The sequence below is a fragment of the Lathamus discolor genome, chromosome 3 (assembly GCF_037157495.1).
Source record: "Lathamus discolor isolate bLatDis1 chromosome 3, bLatDis1.hap1, whole genome shotgun sequence".
In the NCBI taxonomy this organism is placed as follows: Eukaryota; Metazoa; Chordata; class Aves; order Psittaciformes; family Psittacidae; genus Lathamus; species Lathamus discolor.
In genome coordinates this window covers 128,681,452-128,703,802 of record NC_088886.1, presented here as the reverse complement: position 1 = coordinate 128,703,802, position 22,351 = coordinate 128,681,452, and the positions used below count along the sequence as shown (strand labels likewise).

General features: G+C 59.3%; 1 protein-coding gene across 3 annotated transcripts in view; it reads left to right on the top strand.

Annotated features, from left to right (window-relative positions):
- Positions 1 to 21,712, top strand: part of NHEJ1 (non-homologous end joining factor 1) — a 44,124-nt gene extending 22,412 nt beyond the window's left edge. For 2 of the 3 annotated variants that reach the window (XM_065671612.1, XM_065671613.1), the window contains exons 6-8: positions 20,779 to 20,896; positions 21,126 to 21,229; positions 21,524 to 21,691. In XM_065671612.1, the coding sequence (XP_065527684.1) occupies positions 20,779 to 20,896; positions 21,126 to 21,229; positions 21,524 to 21,604 (303 nt within the window). In that variant the 3' untranslated portion in view covers positions 21,605 to 21,691. Of the gene's footprint in view, positions 1 to 20,778; positions 20,897 to 21,125; positions 21,230 to 21,523 lie in introns of all 3 variants that reach the window. The other variant, XM_065671614.1, reaches the window with a different exon arrangement.
- The last annotated feature ends 639 nt before the right edge of the window (positions 21,713 to 22,351 follow it).

Sequence of the window (22,351 nt, the reverse complement as noted above, 5' to 3'; positions counted from 1 at the left end):
TCTGAGCCTGTTTTCTGCTTCAGGAAGGCTACGAGGAGTGAAAGGTTTTGGTGAGAGCAGCAGAGGGCTGGCTGTGGGATCCCAGCTCCCCAGCCCCCTCTGGGGCAAGGCAAGAAGGACTGAAGCCAACTGGGTGCTGCCCCGCTTGGTGCAGGGAGCCAACAGCATCAGTGTTGACAGCAAACTGCCGCAGCTCACCCCCTCTCTCCTCCTTTATTGCTTATGCCTTGGCAAGGGCCCTCCTTTTGCCTATTCATTTATGATTTTGCTGCAAACTTGCTGATATTAGAGATTTTCCTAAAACCTCAGCTCTCGAAGTAATGAGGTTATAGAAAAAGGTGCGCCTGCAATCTAGGATCAGCATGGGTCACTCATGACAGGTATATATGATGGGATGCTGATCCAGGGAGGCTCTGCTTGCTGCTCAGCATGTCCCTTTGCCCATGTCCTCACATCACTCCCCCTAAAGAGGAGGGCATGAAGTCCAGCAGGCAAATAGAGCCCCCAAGATCTCGTGCTGCGGGCCCATCTTAAGAGCACTATATGTTTGGGGTGGCACACATGCTTTGCATTTGGTGCATGCTCTTGGAAGTCACTTGCTCTAGTCAGTGCCATGCTGTCCTCTCACTCTGGCACTCACTCTTGGGAATAGGGCATCCCTGAAGGGACATAAAGATTGCTTCATCTCTGGGGATGCCATCGCTTGCTCCACCATGCATCTGCAGCTGGTGCTGGCTCTTTTTTTTCCAACCAGGATCAGTTGTTATTTTCCCATTTCCCCTCCACCTCTCCTCTGTCCTCTCCTGCTTCACTTTAGACTCCCAGTGGCTCTCAGACACAGATACTGCAGTGGGCTGCTGTCAGTCCTTTGTGCATCTCCTATCTCCAGCCTCCTGCTCATCACTTTGGCAGCTCATCTTCAAGCTGCCCCTGGCTCAGGGGTACTGCTGGGGTCTCTCCACAGTCAGGCCCCCCAACTCCTGTCTGCAGAGAGGGTTTGGGCTGCTGGGGAGTCCTGGTGAGGCTTCCCCAGCCCTTTGCAGGGGTCTGTCCCATGCATTCCCATGGAGAGGTCCCTCTGTCCCGGAGGCTTTCCATGGGTGCAAGTCTCGTGGAGCCGGGGTGCCCTTCCCCTGGCTCCTGGCCGTGCCAGCCTGTCTGCGCAGCTCCCGGCGCTGCTGCCTCCCCTGCCTTTCACTTGTGTGTTTTTATGGCTCAGAGGGAGCCGTCCTGCCCCAATTCCCCCTGTGCTCCTAATTTCATAGTTCTCCCCATATATCCATATATATCCATATAGCATTTGATACAGGTTTTATGGGCATTTCCATACATTTTACAGACACAGCCATTACAGAGCCAGGTTTCACCCGAGAAACCTCAGGGGAGCACAACACTGAATCGCCTTAGTCTTGGCCCCAGAACAAGGCTCTCTTCTCTCCCTTGCTGTGGCTGCCGCTATCAGCACAGCAGAGGGCTGGGGGCAGCAGGGGGCTGGCGAGCAGCTTCAGCATCCTGCTTCTTGCAGCCTCATCCTGCAAATCCCAGGGCTGCCACTGCTGCCCCATGCTCCCTCTGCAGCTGGCTACCATTGGCAGGGGGCTGCTTTGGGCTGGACTGCTCAGTGAAGCTCAGGACCATAATCTGTATGGCCAGGTTGCCAGGATCTGGCCCATCTGCCTGCCTGTTGGGCTGTGCATCCAGCTGGCTGCAGGGACTGGAAGCCCTCGGTGGTGGTGTAGAGGGTGATGCCATCCTGGCTGATGGGGCAGTGACACTGCCATCTTGTCTGCCACTGTGCATGCAGAGCATCTTAGCTTGGGCAAGGCAGCCCTGGCTGGCAGAGGGTCAGAAAATTGGTCCAGGTTCGTGTAGCCCTCCATACATTCTGGCATGCTGCAGAGGCTGCTGGCCCTGCAGTAATGTCCAGCTCTGCTCGGGGGCTGCTCATGTTCCCAGCACAGGTGGAGAAGCCTCAGACCTTGTTTAAAAAGAAGCCTGGTAACACACACTTTCATCACCACTGCAGTCAGACCCTGGCGCAGCCCAAAGTCCAAACCCGGGGCATCCCCATGAGGCTGTGCCCAGCACCCAGGCTCCCGAGCACTGCCTGCAGGGGAGGATGGACTGGGGCAAGTGAGTGCAGGGATAAGCCCTCCTATGCCTGGTGCTGTTTGGCAGGGGCAAACATACCCTGGCCCCACTTTGGGTTCCTAGTTTTCCTGGTCTCACACTGGACTGATTGGATGAGGAATTTTCCACCCTGCATGTAAATCCCCATTTGTAGGGCAAATGCCTACTCCCATCCAGCGCTGCCAATGCCACGGGGACTGCTCCTTGCTGCTTGGACATCCCTGGCATGGCTGTAGCACCATGCAACCCAGACCGGCATACAAGCAGTGCCTCAGCTCAGCTATTAATAGCAGCTCCCCTCTCCCCTTTTGAAGGCTGGTGGGAGCCCAGGGTACATCCCATTCTGTTTTCTTGAACAGGTCCTGAAAGCAGGAACCATTTGTGGCTTCCCCGGCCCATGTGTCTCTCCTTGGCCTCCAGCATGTGCTATTTTCTGTGCTGTTTACTGTTCTTCTGTGGGCTGTCAGGTTTCCGTGCTGGGGGAAGGCTTGTAAATGGGGGGGGGGGGGGGGGCAAGGAGGGGGACACTGAGTCTGCACAGAGGGGCTGTGGGAAGGGGGGGCGATAGAGAGGCACAGACATGGCCTTTATCACAGCCTAGGGGATGTGTGGCTCATAAATCCGACCCAGGCAGATAGGGGATAAATCATCCCAGCTCGGGCACTCGTGGTTACCCATGGTTAGAAATTAACTTTGTGTTGGATGGGTCCCAGACTGTGGGATGGGAAGGGAAGGCTGCTTTGGGCAGCATGCCTCCCGGCCGGCTGCCACAGAGCTGGGCTGCAGGCAGGCGATGGGTGCCCAGTGCCCTGGCCCAGGCAGGGCTGGTGAGCGCAATTAGTCAGAGCTGACGAAGTAAATGGCCTGGAGTGGACACTGTGACTGAACCTGTGCTGTGGGTGATGATGCTCCGGGACTGGTGCCAACCTCGTTGGGCTCTGGTGCTTCGATGAATGGCTGTAGCCACTGCACGAGCCATCCTTGGGCTGCAGGCACACTGAGCACTGGGAGGCACTGGTTGGTGTGGGAGGGGATAGTAAGCCATGGCCCAGGGAAGGTGGCAAGGTGGCAAGGTGTGTGTCGGGGGCAGGAGGATGATGTGCTCACAGTGGGACTGGAACCGTTCTCTCCACCTACAGCTACAACCCAGGGCTTGGCAGAGCAGGGAGCTCCATCCTGGTGTCATGGGGACTTGCAGGCTGTTGCAGTGTCTGGTCCCAGCTCTGTGCCCCTGTGGGTGGGAGGAGGCATGGAAGTCCACAGGCCCCTGTTTCACTTCCCCTCTCCAGCTGCAGCATCCTTCTAGCCCCAATTCCCCTGTTTCCCATCCCTGGTGCTTCCTGCACAGCTCCATGAGCATCCCCAGGAGGCTTTTAGGAGTGCAACTGCAGCAAACTCTCTCCATCTGCTCAGGCCAAGTGCCCACAGCTGGGACCATGCCACCCTTCAGGTCCCAGGGCACCCACAGAGAGGGAGAAGCGGCAGGGTCAGTGGGGACACCCCTCCTGCAGTGGGTCTCCTGGCAGCTGGCTCAGCTCACTGCTGGCCCACTCTCTAATAGCTCCCCAGTTTTCGTTTCTAACGAGGCTCTAATTGGAAGCTGGTTGTGCTTCCCTTCCCCTCTTCCCAGAGCTCTCCAGTCCCAGTGCTGCAGGGTGATTAAGCTGAGGTTTTGGGTTTTTTTAATATGGCAGAATTATTTTGGAAGGGCCAGGATCGTTACATGACGGGCTTCTTGAAAAACCCCAGGCTTCGCCTTTCAGACGAGGCCTTTTCAAGTGGTTTTGCACAGTACACGTCTCTGGGCAGCGACCGTCTCGAACAGTTACTGTTAATTATAGATGCCTCTTTCCCGCTCGCCCATTACTCAAAGGATTTTTGTGTGTTTTAACAGTGTTTTACATCAGCCTGAATAAGACTCTATTCAGTATTTCCGAGAGCTGGAACTTGGGCATCCCCTGCTGTATGTGCCGTGCTCTCCTCCCTGCATCCCTGGGGCCAGGGACCAGGCAGCCAGCACGGGCACAAGCCTTCCTCCCATTGCCCAGCCAGTGCACGCACTGCTCTTGGTGCACACCCTCTTTTCACCCGTAGTCTGGTTGTGCATGGGTTTGCACACTCAGCTCCTTGGGGCCACCTTCTAAATCCACCCTCCATCATCCCTCTTACACACCAAGCACTGCTGCCTGCTGGTGCGTGCTCAGTTGGACCCTGTGCCCACTGCCCTGTCATCCCCTGTGGCCAAGGACTGAGGGGCAGTGACAGCCCAGAGCACACTGGCCTCATCCTGGTATCCTCAGGATGCACAGGATCCTATTCTCTCTTGCTGAGCCCCTCGGGACACACAGGGTCCTCTTGCTGAGCCCCGGGCTGGTGTGTTCCCCTTGTGCTAACTTAGGAATGTTTCCCCTGAGCCATGCACCGCATAGCTGGGGTTGTTCCCTCTGTCATTCGTGCTGCATTTATCAGCACCGATTTCATCCATCCTTCATTGCCCGGCTATTCAACAGCAACTTGTTGCACTCAGCAGTTCTTCTGACTGCCCTGAAGAATTTAAGATCATTGAGAAATGCTCTTGCCTCCTGTGCCACGCCATTTGTACCCTCTGAAAAGACACCCTTTATTCCATCGTGCCAATTCTGCTTTAATCTAGGTGTAGGCTTTGAGAAGAGCTTGACTCTTCTCCCATGACAGCTGAATTGATTTAGCCATCCTTGCCCTAAGTATTTTCTCAGTCCCACTGCATCCCTCAGTATGCTTAGCTGGGCATGCTGGCCCCTTCTGAGTGCTCTGGTGACTTCCCACTACAGAGCAGTTCTACGCCTCCTCTTCAAATCATTTTTGTCACTGGGTGCTTTTTGCTCCCTCAGCTTCAGGCTACTGGTGTTTCTGCAGCTCCCAAAGCCATCCCAGACAGAGGACTGAGCCCCGAGCTCTGGGTCCCCATCAGGAGATGGGAATCCCCAGGGATGCGCCAGACACTCTGCAAAGTGGACATGGACTCTTGGGCAGAGCAGCCTGCTCAAACACTGGGCAGCTGGGGGTTTGGCAGTGGGTGCCCTTGCCAGACAGTGAGGCTTTGGTCAGTGCAGAGGTTTGGAATGGTTGGAGCATGAGGGGCAGCTTCAGGACTGCTCTGCTCAACCAATTTCACAAGCCCAGAGAGAACAAGAGCTTCCCTTGGGTGCTCCAGGGTGCCCATGAGCTGCTGGCTGCTCCCCTGAGAAACCATGAGTTCGGAGGAAAAGTGAATCCAGCTCATCCTCACGCCCACCATCCCTCCTCCTTCAGGCTTGAGTGGGGACTTTGGAGAGGGTGGGGTGCGGCTGGGGGCACCGTGGAGTTCTCCAGAGAGAGCCCTATTTGGGGAAGAGGGGTGATGAGCCCCATTTGGGCACCTCCGCAGCCCTCGTCTCCTCCAGCTCAGCATATAGGGCACTGTGGTCAGGCCCATTTATAAAGCTGGTAAATATATCGGCAGGATTTGTGTCCCCTCCAAAGGTCAATATTTGTGCAGAGTTTAATTTTAACTTAACAAGCAGTTGTTTGCAGAGGCTGCCCTGTTTGTGTGTGTGTGTGTGTGCGCTTCCCCATCTATTGATGCTCGAGGGGAGCCGTGCAAGCAGCTTGTGTGTGTGCACCAACTCACCGGGGCGCAGAGCGGGCTGGCACAGGTCCCCGCTCCTGGAGATGCCCCAGACGCAGGGGCAGTGCTGTGCAGTCCAGAGGACAAGGACTAGGGTCTGTGGCTGAGTCTATAAATGCAACCCACAGACCGCTCCGGGAGGTGACAGTGAGCAAAATGTGCCCCGTGTGGCTCTGAACAGCAGCCGATGGGGACAGTGGCTTTCCCAGCCTGTTCTGACCGGTGCCCTGGGCTTGCAGCAAGCAGCTCTGTGGCCGCACAGCCCCCGGCCTTGCCCCTCCTGAACCCATGTGGCTTTTGTGGCTCTCACCCATGTTCTGGCAGCATGCATCTCCAAGCTGAGAGCATCATTCGAGCCAGTTCCAGTGTGCAGCACTGCCTTTGCACAGGGCTCATTGGACTCAGCACTGGTCCCCATGAACAGCCATCCCAAAACCAACCACGGTGTTTCTTCCAGGGCTCTTCCAGCATCACCACCCATGGTGCTTTATCCTCCTCTCTGCTCCCCCACCCTGCTGTGCAAAGCAAACTTGCAGCCTACATACACCTGCAACACCTCACTGAGGCTGGCGGCTCCTCTTTGAGAGGTCTAGAGCTGAAGTGGCCCCACACTGGCAGTGGAGAGGGGAACGGTGCTGTTGCGGTCTGCGCCTCAGGCACCCAAGGCTTCTGTTTCTGCTACTCCCAAAGCTCTTCTAGCTAAAATCCCAGGGCTGGACACGTATTCCCAGCTGGGCTTGGGGACAGGCTGTGCATCTCACCACCCCGTACCATCTCCTGGGACGGAGGCTGGATCTTCTCAGGTACCTGTGGTGCATCCCATTGTCCCGGGCCAATATGGGGCTTTGGTTGGGTCTGATAACCTCCCCCAGCCCATCTTTCCAATGGCACAGAATATGTCATCTGTGTGAAAATGGGAGAATAACATCGGGCACAGCCCTGGCTGCTGGAGTTTTCCCAGCAGCTTGGGGGCAGGAAGGGGAGAACGCAGCTGGGGAGAGGCAGGAGGACAGAGCCCACCATCCCCACAGCGCGGCTGCTGGGGCTCCGCGTTTTGCATCCCGCCTTGTGGGTGCTGAAGTTTGGTTTCCTTTGCTCTGCTCTTTTCCTCTTCCTCGCCAGGCCCCGGGGCTGCCGACTGACCTCAAAGGGAAAAGCGGGCTGCGAGGGACAGCGGTGGGGACGGGCAGGGGTAAACACGGGGCTGGGACCGGCCAGGCGGTGGGTGATGGTGGAGGTGAAGTCATGCCGTGACGTCAGGCCTGCGGCTGTGGGGACAGCCGTGGTTAGGCTGCTCAAGGAGGGGCGGCTGTTTTCCTGCAGCTCTGCCGCGCTCCTGGTGCCCGTCTAACTTATAAACTTTAATGGCCAGTTTAAAAGGTTCCTGCCATGGGCACCTTGTTGCCAGTTTTAGGTTTTTAATTTGGAAACTTTCCCCTCTGTGGTCGCTGGAGGAAGCACTTGGGTCCGCTCAGGGGCAGTCATCGGGACACACGGGTGCCAAAGAGACAGCCCAGAAGGGCTCTGTTCCCATCACTGGTGTCCGGGCAGGGTCGGCCACGGCAGCACCCAGGAGGGCAGTGGCACATGTGCTATGCATGGGGCAGACGGGCTGAAGGAACCGCCCGGTCCCCTTTCACTGCCACATATTGGTGGAATAAATTTAGCTGGGGCAGAGTCAGCAGCAGGCACATCATGGTCCTACCCCCTGCCCGGGGGTCACCACCGCTCTGTGCTGTGTGTGCGGCATCCTCGTCCCACAGCACCTGCGAAATGCTGGGAGCCCCCACACCTCTGTTTAGGGCGGTGAGGAGGCAAAGGGCTATGGCCACATTGGCTCCCCTAGGTGCGAGGGTCCTCGTCCCCGCTGTCATGGTGTGACCTGGTGCTTGCCTGGCTTGTCCCTCAGCTGTCACCCCCACTGCAGTGATTATCCTGCCCCATGGGGCTGCAGGAGTCTATGCTCCAGGGACCACTGGAGGGGTCTGCCTTGTCCCCTGCCCTGTGACCCCTCAGCCATGTCACAGGGGTGCTGGCCTCTCTCCCAGTGGCTGGCTCTTGCCAGTCTGCAGCTGGCAGAGCTGGGGTCAGGCTCAGAGCCGTGCCTGCACATGCTGCTTGGCAGGAGAAGAGAAGGCAGGGCTGGCACTTTGGGAGACACTAGGGGCATGGCACTGCTGCCCACCTTCCCTGCTGCCCCAGCCGTGGGTTGGCAGAATCATGCTTCACCAGTGCAAGCTCATCTTTCCTCTGCCTGCAGTGACTCAAAAGGCCCTTGCAAATGCCCAGGAGGTGCTGGGTGCTGGGACATAAGGCCAAGGCCTGACAGCTTCCCATGCAACAAGGAAACCAGCCTACACGCTTGAGGGAAGCCTCTCCACAGCCTTTCCACTCAGCCCTGGGGAGAGCAGGGACATCTAACCCCAGCACAGCCACAGCCACCTGGAGAGTGGGGCTCCAAGGAGTGACCATGGCTTGGCTGGCTCTCCTCGTCACCAGACTGGCGTGGTGGGACTGGTTCACTCATTCCTGCCATACATGCTGGTTGTCTGAGTGTGTTGCATGCATCCAGCGCAAGCTGATGTGGCCATGCTGTGAGACCCGGCTGGGAGAGCCCACGCCAGAGCATCTCAGCTATCAGGTGGGTCCGGAACCATTTTCAGAGCCTGCTGGGGATCTACGGAGCTGCACGGCAGACAGGAGGGCTGGCTTGGCAGAAGTCTGCACCCCAGGGGTTGAACTCCCCCAGGGTGGGCACCCGGAGCACTATAAATAGCGTGCGGAGCCGAGGCGTGTCCCTGGTTTACCAGCACTTTCATACCATGGCTTTCAAGTGGTTCCCCTGCCTCTTCCCCAAGAGCCAGCGGCACATGTGCTCTCAGTGCTGGCGCGGGCCGGACGCCGCTGCCTCCGGTGCTGTGCCATGTGCTCTGCGGCCGCTGGAGCTGGTGCCGCTCGCCAGCCCCGGCACAGCCCTGCCTCGGCCAGCCCTGTAATTGATTCCTGCCCTCCTGCGCCGGAGCAGGCTGCACATGTGCAGCCTGGTCAGAGGCAGTGGCTGCGGCTACCGGCTCCGGGAGCCAGCCTGGGCAGGGCAAGCAGCAGCCCTTGCCTCGGCTCTGGTGTCTAACTTGAGAGCTTTGAGTTTCCAGGTGTTCAGAGAGGTTTTCTCTTGGCTCCTGGAGGCAAGGGATTTGGGGAGACGCTGTTCCCCCTGCTTTGGGGCTGCTGGAGGAGCTGGGGTTGTTGTGGAGCAAAGAAACAGCTCCCCCAGTATCACTGTTGTGTCTGCCACGGACAGACTCATGTTCTGAGACGATGGCAGGTAACAGCAGTGCAGAGGGGGCTGTAACGATGCCCTATTCCCCTGAGGCTGTGGAAGGACCTGGCTGGGGAGGGAGAAGCTGTACTCCAGCAGCTATGGAAATTGGGTTCCAGCCAGCCAGCAGCCCCACCAAAGGCTGGGGTCTGGCAATGGGGGACAGTGGCAGGAGCCAACACGGTCCAGCTTGCCGAGTCCTCTCATGTCTTTAAAGCTGGCAAAGAGCAGGGCCATGGGGATGGCAGGGATTTAAGTTGTGGAGGATTTCCTAGCCTGGCGCTGTACAGAGGACAATATACTGGAGCATGTTATTTCAAAGGTTAAAGAGAAACCAGTTTTTAGACTGGAAGGTGATGGTGGTCCAGGAGAGCGTGACTGCAAATAGATGAGGTTTGACCCAAGCACAGCGGAGCTGCAGACACCCTGGGTACCTTGTTTTCCAATGCTGCTGATGACAGATAATGGTGCATGGAAGAAAACGCCTAGAAAAATAGGGATGAGGCTTTTAAAATACCCTGTATTTAGCCAAAGGGCATGGTTTTGCTGTCTGGAGATGGCAAGGGGTGGGTGAACCCTTTGGAGCAAGGCAAGCCCAAATGGAAAGAGGAGTGTGACAAGTAGGCAAGGGGCTGGAAAAAAGTAGCATGTGACAGAGGCCTTTGCTCCTTGTTGCCCATAGGGAAGCAGTGGGGCTTGGAGCATCACGCTCCCTGCCCTTGAAAACGAGGAGCAACTAGTGCTGCAGTGGCCAAACCTGCCAGGACAGAGATGGATGGGGCTGCAGCAGCAAGGGGCCATCTGCTAGCCTGGGCAGAGGGATGCAGCATGGGACAGGGTCGGGGCAATGGCTCCCAGCCCCCGCAGCCCTCTGTGGCCCCCCCATACAGCACCACAGGAACTCCATCCCTCTCTCCAAGGGCTGAGAGGGCGAAGGTGCCCTGACAGAGTGTTTTATTAGCAGCAGGTGCCTGAAACCCAACCCATGGCCCATCAATGCCTCCCCTCACCTGGAGATGAACCCAGCTGGGGGGCATGGCTGTGCTGGGTCAGGCTGCACCGGTGCCAAGATTCCCTCTGCAGTAACCAGAGCGGCTCCCAGGCAGCCAGATGGGTTGGGATGGGATGGGATGGTCCTGCCCTGGGCGACAGGCGCGTAATGCCTGATTTCACAGCACCATCATGCTCTGTTTGCTCGTGGCAATGATCACTCCTGCCCTGGCCTGCTCCAGCCCCTGGCCAGACCCCGACCTGCAGCTCTGTCAGCTGAGAATAGATACAAGATTTAGGCTAAAACCTCTTTGCTCCTGGCTGAAACAGTGACAGAGGGGGGAAAGCCTGGCCCATCACCTCTGGAGATGGAGCTCCTGCCCTGCCCTCCAGCCTCTGTGTGGCAGCTCCCAGACCTGCTGTCAGAGGTGGGGATGGAGCATCTTGGCTCCTGCCCTGCAGCCAGCACTGGGGCTTTGCAAGTGTCATGGCACTGCCACGGCTGGGGAGCAAACCCCACGCAGAAGAGGAGGAAGGCAGAGGCCCCCCCATCTCTCTGACTCTGAGGTGGTCCATGAGATGGGCAAAGGTGTCTAGGCCATCTGCAGCAAAGGGGATGCTCGTGAGGGGAGGGGGCTGAGGAACAGGAGTGGTCCATGCAGAAAGGCTGTCCCCTTTTCTACCTGCAGCCCCGCTCAAATTGCTCCTTGTGCCCAGACAGCTCATTCCAGCAAAGCCACAGCTGGAGGAGCTGTGGGGCAGATGAAGCTGCCAGCCCCCTGCCCTCAGCTCCTCCAGGCAAGGGGCTGGGGTGGTCTGGCAGCAAATGAGCAGCGATGACGTGGGGGATGGCTGAGGCTGGCTGCCTGCTGCAGCGAGTGACGGGGTGGCAGAGCAGGATCCATGCAGCAGACAGGGATGCTGTGGCGCCACGGCAAACACCAACCCTGGACTGGCAGGAGCACTGTATTTGCACCTCCCTCTTGCATAGTGCTGTGCCCAGGCTGAGGATACTCATCAGCTCCTCATGGGGTGCTAGCCCTTCATGTCCCTGCAAGCTTGTCCTCTCCCGGAATGTCTCTTCCTGCTCTTCTCCTCGGACCCTGGCTTTGTTGGCTGAGCTCATTTAGCTTTGACAAAGTTTATAGCACGCTGGAATGCAGCACGGCTGCTGGCCTCTCTCCAGCCTAAACATCCCCACCCCGTGGTGCGACAGGAGCTGATAAGGGTGAGTGCTGCAGCGGGCAGGTATCCCGTGCCCAGCCTGCGACCTTACAGCCACACGACCTTGAAGGCTGTCATTTATCTCACGCACGTGCACGTGTGTGTGTGTGTGTGTGTGTGTGTGTGTGTCTGTGTTCAAGCTGTCTCCCATCCCCAAGAAATGCTTCAGCGTCTCTGGCTTTCTCTCTGGGCCAAACCCACATGCACGTTGCCCGAGACCGACTCCGAACAGACTCCTTTGATGAGCAGGGCTTAAATATATATTTGGCATTCCAGCGGCAGCGTGCCGAGCGCGGCCGAGGGTGTGAAAGTGTTTGCTTGACAAATTCAGGGGGCTCTCGCCTCTCTGCCGGCCCTGGGGAATCGCAGGACAGAAATGTCAAGGAATTTTTCACCTCTCTGTTTTGTGTTTTTATTTTGTTTTCCTTCTGCGAGTGCATTTTTAGCTCTGGTGAAAGTACCTGATTGACGGCCACAGAAACTGAGTCCCCTCTCTTCTCCGGGACAGGGGCAGCGGGAGCAAACGTCCCACCCTGGTCCCAAGGAAGAGAGGGAATGGCCCTGCCAGCCTTGTGCTGACCTGGGGGTTCCTGTCTCCTCTCTGCTGGCCCTGTCTCCTCCATGCTGTCATGGATGGATTTGGGTACCAGGAGGATGCAGATGCCCCACATCCTACATGTCCCAGGCTGTAGTCTGCTCAGAGCCAGCGCTTTGGCCTCTGTCTGCAGAGGGCAGTGGGGTCTCAGTCACAGGGTCCTTCGTCACCACTCAGCTGGCCCCAAAAGCCCTTTGCCCCAACACCTGCTGTGGAGGCACCTGTGCCCACTGCTCCACAGAGGATTTCCCTGCCCATGTCCCCATGTGGATAGGGCACCAGCATGGGGTACACGATGGCCCCCAGGCACCTTTGGGGAAGTGGAGAGGCCTTCTCATCTCGCGCCTGTGCAGAGGGAGATGGAGCAAGTGGAGCAGGAAAGTGTCTCTGTGGGCAAGCTGCAGGTGGATGGCTGGATGCTTGCAGCCTCCTAAAATGGTGCATGGGATGCGCCAGGGCATGAAACCAAAACCATCCTGATCTTCCCTTGCCACTTGGCTCCTTCTTGGCTGCAGCCAGCAATGGAGCAGGGGAGGCAGCTCTGTCACCAGTTACCATGCAATGCAGAATCCATGGTGGGGCAGGGATGTGCAGGGCACAGGGCTAGGACTCTGGGTTTGGATGGGAGGCCAGAGGTGTCTCCTGCATGGGCAGGAGGAGGAAGGCGGAGCCTCCCCATCACATCCATCTGCGCCCATGGGAAATGGGAAGGGGAGGCCCTGGGCAGCAGATTCAGTTTCAGAGCCCATGGCTGCAGTGCCTGCCGGAGCGGGAGAGATCCCGGCTGGCTCTTGGGGAGGGGGCCAGGGGGTTGTGTCTGTGTGTTCCCAGCTGTCCCCAGCGTAATCCCTCACGAAAGAGAATCCGCTGCCCTGCTGCATCCCCTTCTGGTGTTGTCTGGTGGCAGCTCTGCCTGGCCCTAAATCACATGCCACTCCCAGCTTGATGGAGCACCATGGAAATGGGGGTGCTGTCTCCTGAGCCATTAGAGAATGAGGATCACGAGTCTGCGGTCTGTGGAGCAGGGGTCTGGACTCTGGAGACTGCAGAGCAGGGATTAAGATGCTGAGAGCCTACACGGCGAGGCTTGGTGCTCTGGGGACTGCAGAGTAGGTGGTGGTCCCCAGGGGTACCAATTTGGGTCAGTAATTAGGCTGCTGTGAACTGTAGATGCTGAGAAAGGGATACCGGGGGACTGTGGAGTAGGGATGGAGACCCTGGCGGGCTGCAGGGCAAGGGCATGCTCTGTCCCCAGGGCAGAGGCAGGCTTGGCCTGGGCTCCCCGAGGTTTCCTTCCTGGCCCACTGAAGAACTGCTGGCTTGTGTGGCGGAGCACGGACCTGTGGATTTCCTGGGCAGCAAGTCGCTTTCATGTGGCCACTCACAAATTCTCATTACATCACCAGGAGCTGCTCCTCCCGGAGACAAACCCAGCACTTTTTAGGGGTTTGCAACCACTCCCCCCCCCCAGCCTGTGTGTTTTGGCTGGGGGGACCCGGGGAACCTTGTCCAAGAGCAGCTGCTCTGGCAGGGAGGTGGCACGCAGAGCCAGTGGGCAGGGGGAGGGCAGTGCGTCGTGTCCCGTCGTGTGCACACACACACACACACACACACCCCGGCTACTGAGTAAACATGGGCTGGCCAGGGCTGGAGGGGGCTTTTCCAGGCTGGACCACACCCCGGGGGGCTATTTTTTGCCATGAATGAAGGGGCTGTGTGCTCGCAGGGCAGCCTGGCCTCCTGCCGCCGCTGCTGTGCATGGACAGCCCGCCTGACACTCCATCCTGCTGCCTGGCTGGGGACCAACATCTGCACTGAGCAGCTGGGCACTGCCTGGGGACACCTGGGCACCCCGCACAGCTGGGCACACCTGGGCACCCCGCACAGCTGAGCACCTGGGCACCCCACACAGCTGGGCACACCTGGGCACACCTGGGCACCTCGAACAGCTGAGCACTGCCTGGGCACACCTGGGCACCCCGCACAGCTGGGCACACCTGGGCACCCCGCACAGCTGGGCACTGCCTGGGTGACACAGCAGGCTGCTGGGGCTGTTCCCAGGGCCTGGGAAACACGGGCTGTCGTAGAGCAAGGGGAAGTGACGGTGACAGGGTGGCTGTGCCAGCAGCAGTGCAGGGCTGCTAGGGCATGTCAGACCCAGCCCTGCCGGGGCCGGGTGCCTGGGAGCTGCCTGAGCCAGCCATGGGTGAGTCCTGCTGACCCCCTGCTTCCTGCTGCAGTTTCGGGTGACAAAGGGGCAGTGTCCCCAGGGGCTGCCCCTGCGGCTGCACCTCTGCTTGGGAGGAACTGCAAAGCTGCCAGGGTGGAGCGGCCGCCTGCCTCTGGCTCATCCCGGTCCTGAACGCACCCAGATTCCCCCCAAAGCCCCTAATCCTGCCTGGCTTGGTCCCAGCTTCCGCTCTGGGCCCTGTCAGTTAAGCCCTTTTGTGCCGGGTTTAGGGACACACTGGGTGCAGCATCCCTATGGGTCTCTCCCTGTCACCCCAGGTTTCACTTCTCAAGGTGTCTGCGGGCTGCTCTTCCACACCCCAGCCCTGACCCACACTGTTGCCTCTGCCAGGCTCGCTGCCCCATGGCTCCCAGGTGATCCAAATGTGTTTGTGCTCGTCAATGAGTGGCCTCTCCTCACCGGGTGGAGGCGCGGTGCTGGATCCCACCCCTCACTGTTCCTTATCGCCACACAGCATCCTTGTGATTCACCAGGTGTGGCTCCCTTTCCGTCACCCCACTTTGCAGGAAGTTTCCCGGCCAGCCCCCCACAAGCCCTGTGCAATAATAACAAGCTGGGATGAGCTGGCTGGGCTTCCTGAGCAACCCTACAATAATAAACCAGAGCGATGTGTCCAGTTTTCCTGGACAGACAATAATAAACCCACATGAGCTGGCACACTTTGCAGTGGAACCCTGCAATAATAAACCTGGGTGATGTGTCCATATTCACCGAGCCACCCTACAATAACGAGGCAGTGTAAGCCACCCAGCTTCCTCGCACAGAAGAGGGTTCCATGAGCTGTCCCCCGGGACAGGAGGGACCCTGGCCACCAAGTCTCCATGCCTTCTGCTCCTGGGCTTGCCCAGGCCCTCCCCTGCCTGCGCTGGCCCATGGAGAAGGTGCCCCATGTCAGTGGTGGGCTAGGCTGGCAAAGGTGATGCCCACAGGTGCCATCAGCCTGTGTCTCTGCCTTCCTGAAGCCAGCAGCAAGTCCTCACAAGTCTTGGTGTGCTGAGACCTGCTGCTCTTCAGGGCATCCTCCTTGCCCAGCTCCCTTGCAAACTGGCACCAAACACCAGCTGCCCCAGATGCTCTCCTGCTGTTGCCCCACAGGCTGCTGGATGGGAGGACCAATGCCCATGAAGCTGGGGGTGCCATCAGCAACCATTCCCAGCCATGCCCAGGTTCTTGCAGGGTCATCCAGACGGGGAGGCAAAGCTGTGCTGCCAGACCCCACTCTTTTTCAGGGAGTTTGTTGGCACTTGGGCAGCAGGAGGGCTCAGATGCCTGTGGCTTTGCTGGCAGGATGGTGGAATGGCCTCTTTTCAAATGTCAAGGGGTAGGAGCTAGAGCCCCTCACCCTCCCAGCCCTCTGCCAAGCCCCAGGCTGCTCCGGGTGGGCTGGTCCTCACGTGGCTGGGGAGGAGATGCTGTGACCTCCTGCCCTCCCTCTGCACTGCCACTGACCCTTCTTTCCCTGGGATTCATCCCTGCGAGCTGGAAGCAGCAGCAGGTGGGCAGGGAAGGGCCAGGACCCCTCCCTAGCATCCCCGCATGGGGGAGACCCACATCCAGTGCAGCGCAGCGGCAGCACAATGCAGAGCCCCCGCTGCCACCGCGCCCTCTGCTCAGTGTCTGCGAGCAAAGCTGTAACCCAAGCCGTGAAAACAGCACAAGGAGGAAAGAAAAGGGTATTGAGCGGCGGGGCTGCTGCGGTCGCCGGCCAGCATAGACTGCTGGTTGTTAAGCGGGTGCCTCGCTTGCAAAGGCTGCCTTGATGAAGTGTGAGACAGCACTTACGGAGGGACACGGGCAGGCATTCTCGCTCCATCTTCCGCTCACAGTGCCGCTCTTTATGCGCCTGACATTTGCTTGCTGGAAAGGCCCTGAAAATCAGGGGGAAAGGAAAACATTGCCTGCAGCAGGGCCAGAGTGGCACTGGGAGGAGTGCCGTGCCGTGCAATGCAGTGCCATGCTGGGCTGGGTCGGGCTGGGATGCTCCGTCCTGGCCTCACCGCCAGCTCTTCCCCGAGTGACCCCTTCACCTCTCCGCAGCTCTCAGGCTGCCTTCCCTTGCCGGCACTGCCGCTTCCTGCCAGGTGTGCTCAGCCTGGCTCCCTGCCTGGGAAGCCCGCGCCATCCTGCCCCTGCCTGCTCCCCGGGCGGGCTGGCAGCACTGCCAGCTCTCCTTGCTGCTGCGGCGTGTCCCCAGGGCCGTGCGTGGTAGCGGGTGATGGGGACACTGTGAGATCAGGGCAGGTCCCTCAAACATCCACTGCTGGGGTAGGCAGTGCCTCAGGGACTGCTGCAGCAGTGTACAAGCAGATCCAAGGGCCAGGGGAGCTGGGAAAGGTTATCAGTGGTCACTGTGGGGCAGCTCAGGGTGCTCTGGGGCAGCTCTGCCCAAGAGAGATGGTCACTGCCCAACCAGGGAGCTGGGGTGGGAAGCCAGGCTGATGCATCCTGCTCCATCCCAGGGGAATTAGCTGCCCCTTTTCCTGATCTCAGTTCAAGCTGGAAAGGAGCAGTTCAACCCCCTCCATCTCTATCCTTCTGCAGGTGAATCCTGGGGGATCCCTTGGTCTGGAGGTGTTGGCAAAGGCTGGGTGAGTGGCTAGCACAGATCAGTGCTCATGTATGCAGATCCTGGGCTTGATCACTCCCCAGCCTGACAGACACTGGCAAGGCCATAGGCAGAGATGCCCAGTGACCATCCAGCAAGCCACACCAGCCCCATTCTCATGAGCATGCACAAAGCAGGGAAGAGCAATGAGGACAGCCTGGCCACAAGGCACAGGAACGCCCCAGCCATGGAGCCCTTCCCCAGCTGCAGCATTGCCAGGCTTCGCCCATGCCAGCGCGGCAGCGGCCGTGCCCATCGATGGAGAGCTGATGTGCCATTCCTGGGCCACAACTCCAGCACGCCGCTTCTGCGGAGCCCACTGGCAGGGGGAGCCCAGGGAAGCCATGCCCCCCCCCCCCCCCCAGCCCACACCCCTTGGCTCCCAGCCCCAGCAGGAGTTATTAAGTGTGCCCCAGTGGAGCATGTGCTGAGGCCAGCCACGGGAATGTGGGCAGATCTGGCATACAAGCCACAGCAGCCAGGCTGTAATTTCCAAACAGGCCCCATTTGCTCTGTTTTCCAGTTAAAAATATATTAAAAAATAGGAATGTGGGGTTTGTAGCGAAGAAAGTTGGTAACCGCTTCGAGCGTCTGGTGTGATAATGAAAGGGTCAGTCCCCAGCTTTGAGCACGACCGATTTAGACTCTGGTGCTTGGCACCGGCGCAGGGGCTGCCTGCAAACCGCGCCCAGGGCAAGGTGATGCTTCTGCAGCAGTGGCACGCTGCCGGGCTGAGCGACAGACCCCTCCTGCTCCCATGGTCAAGAGGACATCCAAACTGCCATCGCTTGTGGCCTTTTGAGATGGGAATCTGGGCAGGGGCAGGGGAAGGCAGGATGCCTGGGTGATGGATGCTGTATGCTGCCCACCACTAGCCCTGCCACCCCCCTCCCCAGTGGGACACAGCACATAGCAGAGCTCTCCAGGATGGGGGACAGTGAGGCTGCAGCCCAGCTCCTTGTGACTGCTCCCACCGCTATAGGGCTGCTGGCAAGCGTGGCTTGCTCCCCATGTGAGATCAGACACTTGCCCCCCTTCACCAGGCAGCCCCCCCAGCTGGGCTAATCTCAGTTCAGGGTGTGCTACAGAACCTCCCGCACCACTGTCACAGCCTTGAGTCACTCCTGATACAGTGGCATCCTGCTTGGCCTTGTGGCCAGATAGTCATAACACATGGGCAAGCTGTGCCAGCTCCCCGGGCATCGCTCCCATGTGTCAGCTTTCTGCTTGGGCTGCTCCGCAGACCTCGGGCACCGTGTTTATCCTGGAGATGGGTAATCAGAGAAAAACAAGTGACCGGAGGCCAGGGCTGACGTTGCGGTGGGACAAGAAGTTGGCTGCAGCAAGGTTCAGTGCAAGGATGTGCTGGGGCGGTAGGGCAAGGTGGGAGGGCACAGTGACAGGTACCCGGGGCTTGTCCCCCACTCAGCCCCTTCTGGGGACACTTCCCTGTCCCTCTCAGCCTCCGGGGCCATCAGGTGGCCGGTGGCTGGCACAGCACGCTCCGCTCCCTGCTGAGTCATGGCTCTGTAGGGAAATGCTGCCAGCTCTGGTTATAACCCCATTTCCCACTGGGGCTGTGAAGTGCGGCCCTCCCATCCCGGCGTGGATCAGCTCCCGCAGCCCAGTGGCTCTGAGCCTGCCGGGAAGGGCAGCGCCAGGAGGTGGCCAGTGACTCCCAAATTCCACCTTGGGCTTGTCAGAGCTGGACTCTCCCAGAGGCACAGGCACCTGGTGTCCTGCACCTGCAAAGCCCTGTGCCACCGAGGGTGCCCATTCCTCTCCCACTGCCTCCCCAGGGTGCCACCCCAGTGTCTGTGCATGTGCCATGCTCAGGGACACTGGGTTGTTGCAAGCACAGCAGGCACTCCACAACATTGCCCCATCCCCAGGGACACTATGGGGGTATTGTGCTGGCTCTGGGCAGCTGCTGCTGAGCACCGAGACAGCAGCTGCCCTGCCTGGATCCTTGCTTGGATGCTGGGAAGAGGAGCAACCTGAACAGCCATGGGGCCCAGGGCATGCCCCAGGTGCCATCCTGCACTGCAGCCCACATCCTGGCTGGGGTGTGCAGCACCCTACGCCTGGGTACGCAGCCTACCCTATCTCCCTGGCACTCCCCAGGGCCCCCTTGGTGGCAGGGAGAGGAGGGGGTGGGCAGAAAGGTAATGGCACCCAGGCTTGGTGGTTCCACAGGGGACTTTCCTGCCCTCCTGGGCCATTGACCCATGCAGTGCTATCATCTAGTACACTTTGCTCACTCCACCACCATTCCTGGCTTTCCTGGGAGCTGCTGTTTGCTTTTCTGTGAGTTATGGCTCCAGCTTCTGCCTTTGATCTGGGCTGTGTTGGCCACCCGTTGCCAGCCCCTCGCCTGCCTTTGAAGTGCAGTCGCCTTCCCAGCCTCAGATGCTGCTTTTGCAACTTTCAGGTGCAACCTATGGGGCGAAACACCCAGGGCCAGAGTGTCCCCAAGGTGTCCCAGGTCCTCAGCATCCCTCCTTCTCCCTGGCACCTTGCAGAGGGCCAGGCAAGGAGGCATTACAAGGTCTGTTTGCCCAGCGGTCTGCAATCCTGGGGATGCTGGCAGCGGCCTGGGCCCAGAGCATCACTCCCTCCTGTGGCAGAGGGCAGGGACACAGGAGGTCCTGCACAGAAGCTGGCCAAAAAGCAGACACTGATGCATGTCCTACAGCTGAGGGGCCTTTCATGCCCACAGCTCCAGCAGGAGGGATGGGACCCAGCAGAAGGCACCTTTCTGGGCACCATCCCCCCCACCCTGCCATCAGCCCTGCTCTCCCTCCCGTCCGGCAGGTACCAGCCAGGGGGCCCAGCCTGCCCTTTCTGACACAGGAAAGCTGGGGCCAGGCTTGGACTCTGGCCTTGAGCGGGTCTCAGCGTCATGTCCCCTCCCCACTCCCCCGGCCCAGAGAGGATCCAACCTTATCTGTTACACTTTGTTCCCCTGCTGTCTGGGTGTGGAGCGGGGCAGAGATTAGTGTGCGGACCTTTGAGGGGGACACACACACACACACACAGGCAGACACACACACTACCCCACAACCAGCCATGCATGCACCCAGAGCCATGCTCCTGTACACACAGCTGTGCTTGCAGTCCCTCTGCATGCAGACATGCTCACACTCACCTGCATGCGTGCACACATGCCCTGCTTCTCCCACCCCGGTGCAGCCACCCCCTCCAGGGCACACACACATTTCCCTGTCCTTGCACGTGTTTGAAGCTATGTGCTGCAATGTGTTCCCATTGGAGGGTGGCGCTTGCCCGACCTCCCAGCCTCCCCATCGTGGGACCGAAGGTCCCCCATGCACATCGGCATGGCCCAGACTGTGAGGCTGGCATCCTGCAGCCCTGGCAGACGGAGGGGGCTTCCCCGCATCAAGCCTGGATAGAGCAAAAAAGTGTGCAGGGCGGCAGGAGCTACCCTGGTAGGCTGAGACCCGAGCATCCTTCATCTCACTAGCACATCACCCTCTCTCACCATGGAGCCACCAGGGATGCTTGTGCTGCCTGCACAGACATCCCTGGAGGCAGCTGTGACAGGCAGGGGCTCCCTGTCTACACCTCATGCCGAGGTCCTGCCCCTGCCCAAGGCTTCATTGGCCTTACTGGCGAGCTGCAGCCCCTGTGCTGCTCCAGCCAGGGAAGCCGGAGCCGTTCCCTTGTGATCTTATCTCCAGTGTTTGACGAATGACTGGCAAGCCTCAGCTGTCAGCCTCGGGATGGGAAGGCAGCCCAATGGCAGGAGCAGGTGTGTGCGTGTGTGCACATGTATGTGTTCATGTGTGCATGGCTGGGGAGCAGCCACAGCCTGCCCAGTGCCAGAGCTGGCCCCGCAAGCCGTGCTGTGGTCCTTGGGGTGAAGCAGATGGAGCCTAGTGGGCAGAGGGATGCATGGCCCCTTCTCCGCCCCATCATGACAGGGTGTCCTGCAGGAAGTTGCTCCTGGCAGGTGATTTCCTGGCAGGCTGATGGTGCCTCTGCTCTCCCCCCGCAGAGCCTGCCCCAGATCTGCAGTGCTGGAGAAGGGCAGGCGTTCACCTCCACCCTGCAGCAGCTCTACACGGCAGTGACACAGCAGGAGGCCAGGCAGGCTCAGAAACGGCAGCACCCAGGTGAGGAGCTCCTTGGCTGTGGGATGGGGAGTGCGTGAAGCACTGGCCCCCACCATGGCTGAGCCCCCATCCCCTGGGAAGGGGAGTGGGTTCCTGGGTGCAGCTCACCCCATGCAGCAGTCTTCCCTTTTGTTTACCCCCATGGGCTGAGCTCCACACACAGGCACTGTTCCTGATGGGGGTCTTGGCCCCATGAATCCCAAATTGCATCTCTTTCTGCTGGTACCAGAGGATGCTGAGGACCCGGCACCTCCTGCAGAAACCACAGGGCATCCCCATCCACCACCTCCATCCCAGGAAGATGAAACAGCATCTTCCAGTGAAGGGATCACAGTGAGTACAGCTCTAGAAATAGCCTCTTCGTTCCAATGGCAGGATGAGGCCTGCATCTCCCTTCCTCCCTCACATCCCGGCCCCATGGTTTTCCAGGATGAGCCAGGGCATCTCTGCTTGGATCCTAGCACATCGTACCCCATGCACCCTGGCTGGGGACCTTGTGGTTGCACATGTGTGTGATTTGCACTTCCCCACATTGATAATAGGAGTGTCACTGCTTGCACACACGCACCCATCCTGCGTGACCCGCGGGGTGGGGGGAGACTCACAGTGCCTCCCCTTTGCTTCCAGCCAACCTCCTCCCCAGCGCAGAAGCTTCGGCTGCCTGCAGCCAAGACCAAGCCAAAGAAGGCGAAAGGGCTCTTCAGCTGAAGCATCGCTGCCACCCAGCCTGAGGGTCTCTGCCCCTCCCAGCATCCGAGAGAGGCAGTGCAGAGCATGCATGGGTCCTCTGCATCTCCTGCACCACCTGGCCAGACCCTGCCCAGCTCACGGTTCCCTCCCGAGGTGTCTGCAGCCAAGGAGATGGGGCATCGCCTTTCTTCAACCATGTCTCAGGAACCTCTTTTCTACCTCTCTCCTGGTGCAGAGCTTGCTCCGGCTGCCTCGTGGTGGAGCCAAGTACTGGAGCAGGGGGCAGTGGGAGGCATGCTGCCGGGTGGGTGTGGGGCGGCCATGCCCTGGCAGGGCTGTGGGGTTTGGCTGCTGTGTTGGTTTGCAATAAAGGGCTGTGTTTGGGTGATTCCCTCTCCTGCTCTTTCCTAGGCCTGAAGCATCCAGGCAGGGGTGTAGCCCCTGGTGCTGCTGGGTCCCCCTCAGGCCATTCCTGCTGTCCAAGGGCTTGCAGCAGGACAGTGAGGAGATGACACTGGCTCATTGCTGTGGGGCAGGACAGCAGCTCCCAGCCCCTGCTGTGTCTCACCCTAAACACCAGTATGTGGGGTGTGCATGAGGGGACTCCCAGATCCTGGGACACAGCATCCTTGTCCCACACCAAGGACATACCATGTGCTGGTGCCTGGAACCAGGTGAAGCTTCTGCAGCAGCAGGTTGGCAAAGGCAGCCTGGCTGGGCTGAGGGGCACCCTTCATTTGCAGTAGCTCCCCCAGCGTTAGTGGG